General features: G+C 44.0%; 2 protein-coding genes and 1 long non-coding RNA gene across 7 annotated transcripts in view; 1 reads left to right on the forward strand and 2 right to left on the reverse strand.

Moving 5' to 3' along the window:
• The window catches only part of LOC124332025 (structural maintenance of chromosomes protein 2-like), a 324,380-nt gene that overhangs the window by 227,694 nt on the left and 82,940 nt on the right, over window positions 1–13,746 (reverse strand). The window lies entirely within an intron of this gene.
• Window positions 1–13,746, reverse strand: part of LOC124337859 — a 639,313-nt gene that overhangs the window by 120,353 nt on the left and 505,214 nt on the right. The gene's annotated exons all lie outside the window — the stretch shown is intronic.
• Window positions 1–13,746, forward strand: part of LOC124330855 (teneurin-m-like) — an 88,044-nt gene that overhangs the window by 49,209 nt on the left and 25,089 nt on the right. For all 5 annotated transcript variants that reach the window (XM_046788753.1, XM_046788752.1, XM_046788751.1 and 2 more), the window contains one exon: window positions 7,530–8,072. In XM_046788753.1, the coding sequence (XP_046644709.1) occupies window positions 7,530–8,072 (543 nt within the window). The remainder of the gene's footprint in view (window positions 1–7,529; window positions 8,073–13,746) is intronic.

Here is a 13,746-nt window from a genome sequence, read left to right on the forward strand (position 1 = left end):
ACCGCGCGCTCGATAAATGTGCAATCAAGCCGAAAAATAAAACGACGGGCCCTGTCTTGTCTGTCTTCATCTGCATGGACAAGAAAGGAGAGAATCCTATCGTCACTCATCCGATAAATTAATGGGATATCTATAAAGGAGCTCTGCTGTTTACATCAGGACACACCTTTCAACACGGAATTTTTTCTTTTTTTTCGTCGGTGGTTTGTGCAGCTGCTCAAGGGGAAAAGGGGGGAACTATATCCGTTTCTCATTCGATATATCGAATTTTCAAAGCTTGATTGAATTTCATGAAAATAGGAGAGAGAAAAAGAAAAGCGGAAGAGAGAAAAACGGGTGTGTTTCGGCCAGGAAAAAAGGTGGATATTTTCTTGATAGAAAGGATTGATGTCCATTGTTGGCAGCATTGACGTTCTGTCGTCAACGCAAAAAAGAAAAAGAGAAATATCAAAAAAAGGACATTGAATATCATATTTGACAGATTCCAGCCAGGCCAATCTGTCCGGATGAGGGACAACAGAAATCGGTCGGCCGCACAGGAAACGGAAAAGTCAAAAGCCCTTTACGGAATAAGGGATTTTCTATCGTAGGGGTTTCCATCTTTTATAAGAAAATTTTTTACTTTATTCATATATCGATGCAAGTAGTAGCCTTATAAAGTCTCTGGGTACGACACACACACACACAAAGAGCTCCGGCATATTATCAGGGAAGGTATCAAGTTGACATGAAAGTAGACAAGTCATGGATGCAAAAACGTGCACAGTCTTCTTCCAGTCAAGTAGTAGCCAAGGCTATAAGGAACAATCAAAGTCTAAAACTCTTTTGATGTCGTTTTCCCTAGTGGCAAAAGATTTTTCGATTTCCTTTTTTTTATATTTCTTTTATTTTGCGCGCGTTGTTTTGTAAAAAATAAAAAAAAAGAAGTTTCAGCCCCACCTTCACGGTTCATTTCAGATGTTGGCCCTGTTAGTCGGCCCGCGCTTCTGCCTTCCCCTTACAATACGAGGAAAAATCCTGTCACTGATCCATCAAAACTCTTTTTCTGTCGAGTCCGACGAAATATAAAACGAGAGGGAGCGCAGCGCACAGTCCGCACCGAAAGATGTACGGCATCGATAAAAAGTGCATTAGCCGATTCTTCTTTTTTTATTTTTTTCCACCTCCTCCTCCCACTCAATCCCCCCCACATCTCTCTGTGTAGACCCTAATCCATCATATTGCCTATAGTACCGAGAAAAAAAAAGAAATGTGACTTTTTTTGGGGGGAAAAAGAAGAAGAAGAACCCCCTACTAGTTTCTACTAGGAAAGAAAAAATAGGATCGGATAAGCAATCAGCCTTTTTTCTGTCCCTGAGTGTAGGAGGATGCGGCGACGGGCGAAATGAGGGAGGGTATATCTCCTCCCTCGTCCGTTTTTTTCTTTTGGTGGTGGTGGTGGGGGGGTTTGTCCTACTGTATGCAGCGGAGGCAAAAATGGGCCTGCTCCATGACTGATAATTGGTCTGATTGGATTCTCCACTAGCCCAGCAAGCGCTCGCGCTCACACCACTATCTCAGGCACGCACACAATGACAGCACGACTTTTTTTATTTTTTTCCTTTTGGGTTGGTTGGTGGGGCCCCTTTCTTTCTAACCCACAAGAAGAAGAAGAATCCCCCCACTAAATTTCACTGGAAAAAGAAATATGATTTTCCAAATGTAACCAGTTAAGTCAGGTGACTTGGCATGAAACGACAAAGAAGGGAAGCAATCGGAGATCGTTAAGTCGCTGGAAGAAGAAGTAGCAAACTGGCGTTGTTGTTGTTGTGTGTTGGCTACACACGACAATCACACCCACCCACTTCTGGTGATTATTAGCCCGTCTATTGTTGGGTTCGGGCACGCGGGGCTATGCCAACCAGGTTTCTTTTACGACCAAACAACCATTTTGATATTTTTCGACAACGCTCGGCGCTTCTTTATTGTAAATCCGTTAGGCCCTTTTGATCGTTGATTGAAGCAATTTACGTCCATGAATCGAATGGAAATCTTTTGATTGTTGTCGAGGCGTTCTTCTTCTTTTGCTGCTTCTGCCGGATGTTTCCATCTTTGGTGGTATCCGACTCTCCTTGGTGCACATCAGGTCCCCCAAAAACGGACCTGTGTGTGTCTCTTCTTCCCCCCAGTTGTGTTGCTGACATGGGCGGAATTATCAGAGCAATCCGTCAAACCGATCGGTGACAGTTGACTGGGGCCACGGTGCGTGTCAAAAGCCAAAAAGAAAAAAGTCTGTTTTTCTCTTCTTCGTTGGCTTATTGGCCTTCTTCTTCTTCTTTTTCTGTTCCTCTTCTGTTGGTTCCTGTCTCTTCTCTCCATGTGACTCGACAGAACACGTTTGCCGAGCAGGCGAAACACCCGATCCCTCCTCGGCAGGAAGCAACCGTGAAATTCAACCGCGTGCACTTAAAAGAAGAAGAAATTGAAAAAAAATGAAAGGAAAAAAAGCAGATTGAACTAAACCAGACAGATGAAAAAATATGAAAATTTTCGAACCAAATAAGGACAAACTTTTTTCTTCTTTTCAAAAATTTTTTATTTTTTCAAAACGCCAGATTTTTCTTTTTCTATCTCGCCCTGTCGCTCTTCACTCAAGTAATTCGTTTCGTGTTGGATGTTGGTTTTTTTCTTATTTCAATGAAGAGAACACAACAAGACATTTCCCAACGAGTAGTGGCCCACTACTTGGGTGTCGTGATTGAAACCACTTTCTCTTTACTTCGTATATTTTCTTATTTCTTTCTTATTTCTTTCCATTTTTGTTTTTTAATGTTTCCCGGGGTGTTTGTTATCTCGAGTGGATATCCCACACACACGGACGGACGGCCGGATCACGACCGCGTGTCTCTCTAGTCGTAGGGGATATCAGCAGGTGCTTCACATTTGATTGATTTCACGTGCGTGAATCGCATCACGCTCGCCCGTCGGATTCTCTCTCTCTCTCTCTCACATGAGCTTCTCTATTCTTTCGCCTCTCCACTTGACGATTGATGACAGAAACGAACGCGACAAGTTGCCCTTGTACCATCCACCCCCCACCCCTAAACACAAGGAGAGGCGAAGGTAATTTTTTCGAAAAGAAAAAGAAGAAGAACTAGTATTCCGTGCTGCTCCGCCACATCCATTCCGGCCGAACGAAGCCATCATCCGGTCGAATAAGAGACGAAATCGATTCGACGTAATGTGTGTGTAACAACGTCGTTCGGCGTCGTCCCCTTATTATTGTTGTTATGATTATGATTATTATTTTTATTGCGTGTTTGGAGAGATGGAGGGGGAAAGAAAAATGTTGCGATGGTTTTCGTATTTATCGGCCCCACTCACGGAAGACACGACGACGACATTTCCAATTCAAAGTTCAAAATTCATTTTTTTTTTCTTTTTTCTGTAAATCGTTTTTCAACATTCGAAATGATTTTATTCCAAATACCTGGAGAAAACAAAAACAAATTCAGAGTAGAGAAATAATTTATTCAACTAAATAGAAAACAAAACAAAAAACAAAAAACACGGGGGGAAAATGTTTGAAACAAACAAAAACCCGGTAAAGTGGGTTGGAAGAAAAATCTTGGAATACATGAAAGAATAATATTATTATTATTATTCAGTTCAAGGCAGATTTATTCCCTTTTTTGTTGTTGTTGTTGTTGTTGCTTCTAGGGGGGGTTCATTTTTTTTTTTTCAACGTGTGTTCGGCACGGGTTTCCTTTTTTAAACAAATTCCCGAGTACACTCTACTACCCCGTGTGCTTGCACTTGCGGGGTAGTACGGTATACACGTCGAGTAGAAGAGAGTGGGCGTAGTCGACACCATCTGTCAATGGCTGATGGCGTCGTTATTGAATTTTAATTGAGGGTCTGATGAGCTTGTGGGCGGTTCACTTTTTTTCTTCTCCCCTCATCATCTCGTTTCTGAATGCCGGAGCTGCTTGGGTGCTCTCTCCTCTCTCTCTCTCTCATTGCTGATGTGTTTTTCACGCACTGTTTGAACCCGTAGCAGCAGCATCGATGAATAGACTCTCTTGTGCTCACTTGTGCCCGCATCGATATAATGCACAGAGAGAGAGAACAATGAACTTGTATTTTTCCGTTTTTCTCCCCCCACAAATGGGAAAGAAGGAGGAGGATTTTTTGAACTGTATAAGGTTTGACTTCATTAGACAAGATGGGTACACTCCCACCATTTCTTTTTTCTTTTCCAGTTGGAATGTTTTTTTTCTCCTTTTGCATTTTCGCCTACCTGTTTTTTTTCTTTTTCGACCGCGTTTTGTTATTGTTGTTTGATGGATTTCCAAATGAGAGCTGTCATTAACGTTGGGAGTTTGTGGGAATTTCCTCCGTCCGGAATATCTTCTTCTCGTCTTTATATATTCGAACCGATTGTTCTGCTTTGGCGAGTTCAAAAGGTGTACCATCGATTGGATTGGATCCATTTACTCACCAGGAGGGGATCGATCAGTAATTGCATATTCATTTTGGAATTAGTATATCGAGTGAGGGGGGGAAATGCGTTCTAACGGTGAATTCTGGGTGGAAGAAGAGGCGGATCGTATTATTATGCAAGGCCGAGCTCAAGCAGAGTATCTCGTGGTAAAAAAGTGAAGAAGAAGGAAAAGATAAAGAACTCTCTGGGAAGGCGGCGTCGAATGATACGAATAATCACATTTTCACATTTGTTGCTCGAGAGGCTTTTGCTCGTTTTGGCCTCTCGACACCATCATCATCATATTTATGGCTCTAATACTAAAGGTTGTACATCATTCTGTGTTGGGGCCAACGTGTCAGAATGACGATCCACTTTGCTCGGCTCCAACCCCCGGCCAAGAGTTGCGTCGTCGCGTGCACACAACATTGGCCCGGGCCTGATTTTTGCCTTGGCGCCCCCAAAGCCATTAAACACGCGTCCAAGAAAAGAAAAAAAAGAAAAAGAAAAAAACCTTCAAAAAATTGTGTTTGAGGCTATGGGAAAGGAAAAAAAAAAAAAATGGAAACGGCCGTCAGGAGCAGCAGCGCGGCCACAAGAGTTTGGGAACAAAATATTCTTTTGAGTGGGGGAGATGCGCGTTGATGAACGAAACCCTCGAGAAGAAGAAAAAATCTAAAGGGAAACCTATCGAATAGAAGGGAGAAGAAAAAAAAAGAAGAATATAAAAGGTGTGATGGAAGCCATCAGTGGAGTGTTGCGTGCGCTAACGATGAAGTTGTTGTATACCTGAGCCACGGCAGCAGCTCTCCTCACACCCGGTTCATATTTTTATATATTTTAAAGAAAGAAAAAGAAATAAATAAGCTCTGATTCTCAGCTGGAGAGCATTGCATATTCCTATTTGATTTTTGTTTCCCCCCTCGTTTTCATTTCTTTTTTCTTCTTTCCTTTAATGCTTCCACTCTCGTTCTCCGATCGTAAAAATAACGAAACAAAACGACCGAGACCCGTCGACTCTTTCACCTTTCAACGCCCCTCTTGAATTAGACGAAATATCGCACCTCGACGTATTTTATTTATTATATTTCTCGGTTTCTTTTTCTTTTTCTCCTTTCGGCTCAAATGCCACGAATAAAAATCTCGGCCATTTGGATAGTTTATTTTTTTTTTTCAACTCGAGGTGATTTCGCCAAATGCCAGGGCCGACACATACAAGATCATCAACCACTTTCATCTATCTTTCCATTTTATTTTTTTGTCCGTCCAGAAAATTTCCAGTCTGTTGCGCCTTTTTTGTGTTACGAAAAAAGCGAGAGAGGCGGATTACGTCGATTTGGCTCAATGCCGACGACACGCCGAACGATAACAACCGTACAACACAATACAACAACAACGAGGAACTCTCTCTCTCTCTTTTTTAAACCACATTTGCTTCGAAGAAAAGAAAGAGATTGGGCCAGGCTATTTGAATAGGACAGAGAGAGAAAGAAGGACGTGTACGCATATTACACACAAGTGTGTGTGTGTGTGTGTGTCTGGTTGTTTATTGTGACTCATGTTTCGGTGCCGCCCAGCTGCGATCTCATCAACAAACTCCGGAGAAGAAGAAAAATAAGCCAAAGAAGAAGAAGAAGAAGAACTTTTTAGTGGAAAACCATACGGTAGCGATGAGCCGGTCAGATAAATTCAGAGATGGTTGGGGGGGATCCCGACTAGAATTTTATGACATGCTTATACAATGGCTATTACAACTACGACGACGACGACTACTACTCTATGAGATGTGTACACACTATACAGAGGAATCCAATTAACCGGCCAGTATATTACAACAACAGCACACAACAACAACCAGATAAGCCACAAAGCAACTGATAACAGTCGACCAACGAATAGAAGAAACTTTAAATGATTAAGGGTCTTTCCTGCTGGACTGGACGAGAAACAGTGTCGTCTTTGTTGTAGAGCTCAAAAACGAAAAAGAAAAAAAGAATTATCCAGTAACAAATAAAAATAAAAAGAGACAAGAGACAAAAAGCAGAGCATATCAGACACGGAGATACATATAGAAGACATCCTTCACTCTGGGCTGCTGCTGGTTATAAACGTGGACGAATGTTTTCCAGCTGGGCTTATGGACAAGCCAAAAGTCTGTTTCGTTCGTGCCCAGCTTGGGTTATACGCCAGAATATCACGCGGCTGATTGCCGTTGCGCTGCAGATGGGCACAGCACGAACCCCCTAGAAAAAAAAGGAAAAAAAAAAAGATTTCTCCTCCCGATGGTGGTGGTACGATACTCGGAGCCTCTATACGACCGGGATCATTTATTTTTATATAGACCATCTGGACTGATGGGAAAGATGGGGGCCAAAGAAGAAGAAGAAGAAGACAGCTAAACACGGCACACACACACACTATATAGAAAGGCCCCGTCTTGACAGAAAGCAATTGGGAAATCTGTATTCCGTGCCCGCACACAGACATGGCCGAAAGGCCAGAACGCATTTGATATTATGTCTTGGCTTTTTTTTCTTCTTTTTTATTTTATTTTATTTTATTTTTTTGTGTGTGTCTCTGTGTGTGTGACCTTTGCGGAAGCTGGAATAGTAAGGACTGTCTCCCAATCCATCTGTGAAAGAAAGAAAGAAGGGGGGGAGAGCGGTCACGACATTTATTTACTCTCCATCCCACAGATTCCATCGAGCGCCATCTTCCTATACATCTTCTTCTTCTTTTTCTTCTTCTTCTTCCTGCGACCCACCATAAAGATAAAGACATCAAGACATAAAAGACGTCGAGACGTAAAAGACCCCCTGTTAGACCATCCTACATAATATATCCACTTTGGGGAGCGCGTCGTCAAGTCTGTGATACGATTGTTGTCGTTGCTGCTCTTGCTGTTGTTGTTGTTGTTGGAGGAGCCATATTCCCCCCTCTTCTATTCCACTCTGGCGTCTTTGTTACTTTTTATTTTCTTTTTCTTTGATTTGATAAACCGGGAAAGATGATTTCTTAATTTTCTTTGATTTCATTTTCTTTTCTTGTTGTTGTTTCCCCCCATCAGGTTTTCAAATGTCTTCGAGGCGCCAGGCCGTCGACAAGCTGGACCGGACCATCACTCGACTCTACACGTATCTGAGTGGGTCGGAGGAGGGCGAGGACGCCAACGAACTTGCATCATCGGGTCCGGGCAATCATCAAGCATCGCCCAGTCATCCCATCCAGCAGCAGCAGCAGCAGCAGCAACAACAACAACAGCGTGGCAGGAGGTCGCAACAACCGCCGCCACAACCACCGCAGCGCAGCAGTAACAACAACAACAACTTCCAGCAACATCATCATCATCATCTCGGCCAGCTCCACCAGCAGCAGCAGCAGCAGCAGGAGCCCGAGTACCAGCAGCCGTACGCTTACCCGCCGGCCCATGCCCATGCGTTCAACCCTCCGCCGCTGCCGTCTCAGCAACTCTTCAGCGTGCCGGGCAACAACTCGCTGGGAGGATCGACGCCCACGTCCAACAACAGCAGCGACCACGCCTCGGAAATTACCTTCACCGAATCCGAACTGGCGTTGACTCACCAGGGCACTCTGCCCATCTCCGGCAACGGTACGTACCCCAATGAACCACCACCTTTCACTTTTGGTTTGATAGGGGGATTGTCTTGTTTCTTTGATTGGATCCGATTATTTTTTGGCGACTTTTGAATTTATATTCCCCCGCGCACACAAAGACGCCGTCCAATGAATAATTAGCGAGATAGATGGGCTTATACCCAGCAGTCGTGATCGATTGGGAAATGTTTAAGTCCCGCGGAAAATGAAAGCGCATCATCCCAGCTGACTCCGCTCAACTCGATAGGACGTGAGCGGAGGAGCTTAAGAGTCGTCGGATGCAGATTCGCGGAACAACACGCCATTTCTATTGATGGAAAGGCAATCACAAAGTTGGGTAATGAGACCCATTATGCATGTGTGACTGGGCAACTCACAACAACTTTTTAGGGCGGCGGCGCTTTTAAAAATAAAAACCCCACCGACGTCTCTCTCTCTCCCTCCCAAGACGACATCATTATAGACTTTTCAGAAAGACGACAAAGTTTTGATATCAAAGCGGACAGGACTGGGTATTATTGCGCGCTGCAATTTTTTTCCTTTTTTTTTCTTCTCCGGCGGCCGGAGGGTTTTGCTGGTTGACAGCCAAAGTCGACGCCCCAAACGGGTTGTGTGCGGTTTGTGTCGTTTTGCTCTGGTCTCCTTCTTTTTTTGGCACTTAATGTCTGCCATATCTCCCGACGGCCAGTTGTGTCTTGTGTCGCCTTTCATCTTCTTCTTCTTAAAAAATAAAAAAATAAAATAAAAGAGGCTGATGATGAAGGAGAGTCTGAGGGCCGGTTTTATTTTCAAATCGAAGAGAGAGAGAGAGTCTGCCTGTCCCTGGAGGAGCTTTGAGGTCTTTCATGATCCTCTTTGACGTCGAGTGCGATTTCCCACCGACTATTTCCATCTTTTTTCTTTCTTTTTCGGGGGGGGTTGGATGGGGTGGTGTTATATTTTCACACTTTGTACGGCACACGCTCCTCTTTACTATACACGGGATTTAGCACAGCGACAGTGTCTGTCCCCTTTGGAGAGAGAAACAAAAGCGAGTCGACAAAACACAACAGAGCCCCTCCGTGACGCCATTCGTACTCCGCATCTGCCGTCCTCGATTGATGTTGAATTTTAAAAAATAAGAGAAGTTCTGGCGAGTTTTTCTGGTTGTTTGTTGTTGTTGTTTGGTGTAATATCCGAGGACAAGTTGGATCGATGATTCCGTCCGCCGTCTTCATCATCAATAGCCAAGAAATGTTTTCGGTGAGGGGGCGCCGCCGTTTGGATGATGATGAAGGCGAAAAAAGCAAAGCTGAAGAGGGCGTGGCGCGTGCAAAAGAATGATAAGTTGCTCTTCGCCTTTGCCCATTGTGTGTGTCTGCCCTTTTTCTCTTCTCTCTGAGTGTGTAATCAGAGAAGGCTTTTGATGTCGGGATTATTATCCTCCTCCTCCTCCTACCGATGGAACATTTTCAGCGGGTCCCTACATTCGTTTCGTCAAAAAGAAAAAAGCGCGGCTCTTTCAAACTCGCCCAGTTTTTTCCCTTTAATTCTGTCGCTCTTGCAGTTTTTCTAGCGATGGACAATGAAGAGTAGTAGTAGTAGTAGCTTCCTTACACAAACAACACGCACGTCACTGTCGCCCCCACCCCCCATGTAAGATCCGTGGGATCAATCCCAGTTTGAATCCGCACAAAAGAGAACCTCCTTTCATCTGAGTGGAGTAGGTGGGGGGGTTATCCCACCGCATTTACTAAAATAAAAATTTCTTTTTTTGATGCGCGACAGTTGAGCTCTGTTTGATGTGTATGTAAGGGAGATGACGTACCGGTTGCAATTTTGTTTTTCTTTTTTTCTTCCGGAAGATGAAAATGAGAACCGGAACGGACGCCCACGACGCCCCGAGTCATTCTCACGCGCAGTATTTGATGATGACCGTTTGACATTTTGGCCGATACATAAAATATATAGCGGATAAGAGAGAGTCCAGTATGGCAGTAGCAGCCCAGGACGCAGTCCATCAATAATTTTTTGACTGGACAGGAGACCCTGCGTAAGATTTATTTGAACTTTGGCATGTGGGTGGACGCTGGGAGATTGGATTTGACTCGTATCTTTTCTGAATGAGAAGGAATCTCTGACCAAGAGAAGAGACCCTTTTCTTTTCTCCTGGACATCCAAAACTGTCAAGAGAATTTTTTTTTTCTTATTTTCGACGATGGCGTCTTCTTTTTTCCCGAGCCCTGGACCCTGTGAATCTTTCATGGACGTGTCTGTCGAGGAGACTCTCTCTCTATCTTTCACATGTGAGCATTTCTTATTCCAGATCCTCCCCTTTTCCTTCTTCTTCTTCTTTTTCCATCGAACACATAGGACGATGACGTCGGGACGCGGTGAACCCCATGCTGGGCGCAGGACCCACCACCGGCCTTTGTGGGCCTGGAATCAACCAAAAAGAGACACGCTAGACATATCGAAAAATGCACCTTACATGTGTACACATTATACGGCGCGTTTGTAGATTTTGATAAGAAAATGTGTTTCAACAAGGAGGAAACACACGAGGCTAGCAGCAGAGCAGCTGCCATGATGAAGTTCTCCCTCTTGATCTGAAAAAAATCTTTTTTGACTTTGTAATCGCCAGACTCTGCAGGGCGCGTCTTTGGCCTTCTTTTTTTTTTCTCTTCAAATGGAGTGCGTATAAGAACACACAAGAATAGAACTGGGAAATGTTGTGTAGTTTTTATTTTTTGGAAAGGCTTTACAGTATCAGATGGATGCGGAGGGTAGATTTTTCTGTGTTTTTTTCGGAGGTTCAATCGTAAAAGCTCGTTAAAGGGTCCGTATGTTTAGGAGCCGATCAATTTACCCGCTGTATGTGTTCCGAGTCTGAAACCACCCTTTTGCTGTATGTGGAGGGGAACCGGGGAAAGAACAAAAAACAAAAGTGAAAAATATGAAAGAGAAAAAAGATAAATAAAAAAAGGAAGGTGGTGCAGTCTCGAATTACTTCCCAGTAAAAAAAGGGACAAAAACCCTGGAAAAGCAGCGAAGCGCGTCTCTTTGGCGTGGAGGGAGTGTAGATTTAAAACGTTTAAGTTCCATACATTTCCAGTGAAAATTAGGGTTGAAAACAAGGCCGCCGAAAAAAGGAAAAAGAAACCCCACCCAAAAAATACAAGTTAGCTTTTTTTCCTTTCAAGTCTGTTTCTAATCCTTTTGGCGACCTCGTCTCAGAGCTCCCGACTATAGGAAATCAACAAATATTTATATATTTAGGAATCAAATAAGAAGTAAATGCAATTTTTTTATTTTTTTCGTCCGTCACCCCTTTTGGTTGAGGGTGGTGAAACTGACGTGATGTAGACATCACAACTTGTTCCAGGAGGGGAGAAGGTTCTTTTTTTCTTCTGTCCCTGGACTTATTCAGCTGCCAATCTGGACGTCATCCATGCAAGGCGGACCGACCCGTGTCCTCTCTACGCGCTACTCCGATCAAATAAGAAAATATAAAGCGGCGCGGGGATGAGATGTGAACGCGTTAGACATCCAAGCAGTACAGAAAATTCTCCTTTTTGATAACCCCATCAAGCACCAGCGATCGCGCTGTGTGCCAACCAGACCGGACGGCTTTCACTCACTTCTTGCCTCTCTCCCTTGCCTCATTTCAAAGTCTCTCTTTTATGTAGATGTATAGAGTCGGACGTGCAAGGCTTGAAGAAGGAAGAGTTCGTCGGTTAAACTGGTGGGAATTCGACACCCTCCAAAAAAAAGAGAGGAATCAAATCCAAACTCTGGCCGATGGTTTTTCAACCACCGCGCCCCTTATTGCTTGTGCATTTTATACTATTGAACACATCAGCCCCTTTTTCTAAAGAAATTTTTTTTTCTTTCTCTGGAATTCATTTTGAAGTTTTTATTTTTCATTCAAATTTTAGATTTTTATATTTCTCGATAGACTCTCTCTCTCTGCTCCCTCGAGAAAAAAAGAACTTGAAAAAGTGGTTGGACTGTTTCAATGTCGCTTATTGTGGATTGTTTGGGGGCCGGCAGGGATGACCCCGCCACTATCCACTTGAGAGCCGAGGGAGAGAAAGAAAAAGATGAAGATCTCGTCCATCTCTGGTCGCGCCGACGGTCCGTGGCCGCAGCCGCCGCCCCGATGACATTAGCCAGACAAGGGCCTCCGCTCTCTCTCTCTCTTCATTTTCTCTGGGAAAAACTCGGGGGGTTATATACTATACGTGTACAGTTGTTGTGTGTAGTAAAAGAGTAACTACACCAAGTCGAGCGAGAAGGAGAGTCTACACACTCTATAGAGACCTTTATTGTACACACACGCGTTTCTCTATCTGGACAGGACGGAATGATGTTGTGTGCCCGTCTCTCTCTCCCCCCACCACCACCAGTGCCACTCTGGTTGACTCTACAGTCGACACATCAAGCAGGGCCCCCAATTATAATCTGGACAGAGTGGCAGCATTCCGTCTCTCTCTCTCCCCCCACCGTCTATTCCATCATCTGTCTAGTGGTGGTGGTGGTGGTGGTGGGACTCTATTCACATTCGAATGTCGATATGAAACAGGTCCGCGTGAGTTATTTGAGTTTTGACGAGAAACTTTGGGTATTTGAAAAAATCAAGCGTGATGTCTTTGTTAAATGTTTGTCCTCCCCCATCCGGGCCCATCATCATCATCTCTACAACCAACATATCACTTCCGTCCATAAAGGCCCATCAGTACGAACCGTTTTGATTCAATCGTGGCCAGTCACGTAGTCGCCATCGCGTGACCCCGATATCCACCACTCACGTTTGAAAGAGACGCGAGTGTTGTGAGGGACTTGTTCTCCACAGCTCTGGAATTTGTCTGGACATTCTTTTTACTTTTCGGGCTATCGGTTAATCCTCGGTGGTAATCCTTAATCAAAATAGATACAAACAAGTCTGAGCCCTCTCGCCTGTCCGTCTTTCCTTTCTCCCGCGATGATGAACTACTTTGTTGGCTGAGTCCATTTCAATTGTCGACGACATGTGAAAGAAGAACGAAACACTTTTGGTGGTCGGTTGTTGAGGGCGGCCAAGAGAAAATTCTTTCCATCAGCAACAACCCAAAAAAAAAATGTATAAAAAAAGATCTTAAACGTTTTATTAATGGAGTTTCTGGAGTGCTCGGCTCTCGACCCTGACGTCCTTTTTGTTGTTGTTAAAACATTTTCTTCTTAGACATTTACGTCCAGAGCCTAGTAGAGTAGATTCACACACAATAGCACCTGGGCCAATCGCTGGGTGATGAGGGCTGTGGAGGAGCGAAAAAATACTTAAAAAAAAGAAAGAATAATAATAATAACCTGACGTGTTGGGAGGGTGGAGGGGGGTAAAGAAAGAATAAAAATGGAGGGGATGCATTCCTCAACCATCTACCAGAGATTTCCCCCACTTAACATTCCGGCTATCATTGTATTGCATTTTGGTGTCCAGCAGGAAGGAAAGGAAGAAGATGCTGGGGATATAAAATAGTCCCGAGTGTGTGTAAAAGATCTCTTCCAAGTGCGCACTGGAAAAAAAATATAACGGGCAGGTGTGTTGTTGTTATTCTAGCTGGGCAGCATGTCCATCACCCACAATTTCTGGCTTGTCTTCCGCTCAGTCCGGTTCTTCTTCTTCTTTTCTTTTTATTCGCTGCGGTGGG

The sequence above is a fragment of the Daphnia pulicaria genome, chromosome 1 (assembly GCF_021234035.1).
Source record: "Daphnia pulicaria isolate SC F1-1A chromosome 1, SC_F0-13Bv2, whole genome shotgun sequence".
Classification (NCBI taxonomy): Eukaryota; Metazoa; Arthropoda; class Branchiopoda; order Diplostraca; family Daphniidae; genus Daphnia; species Daphnia pulicaria.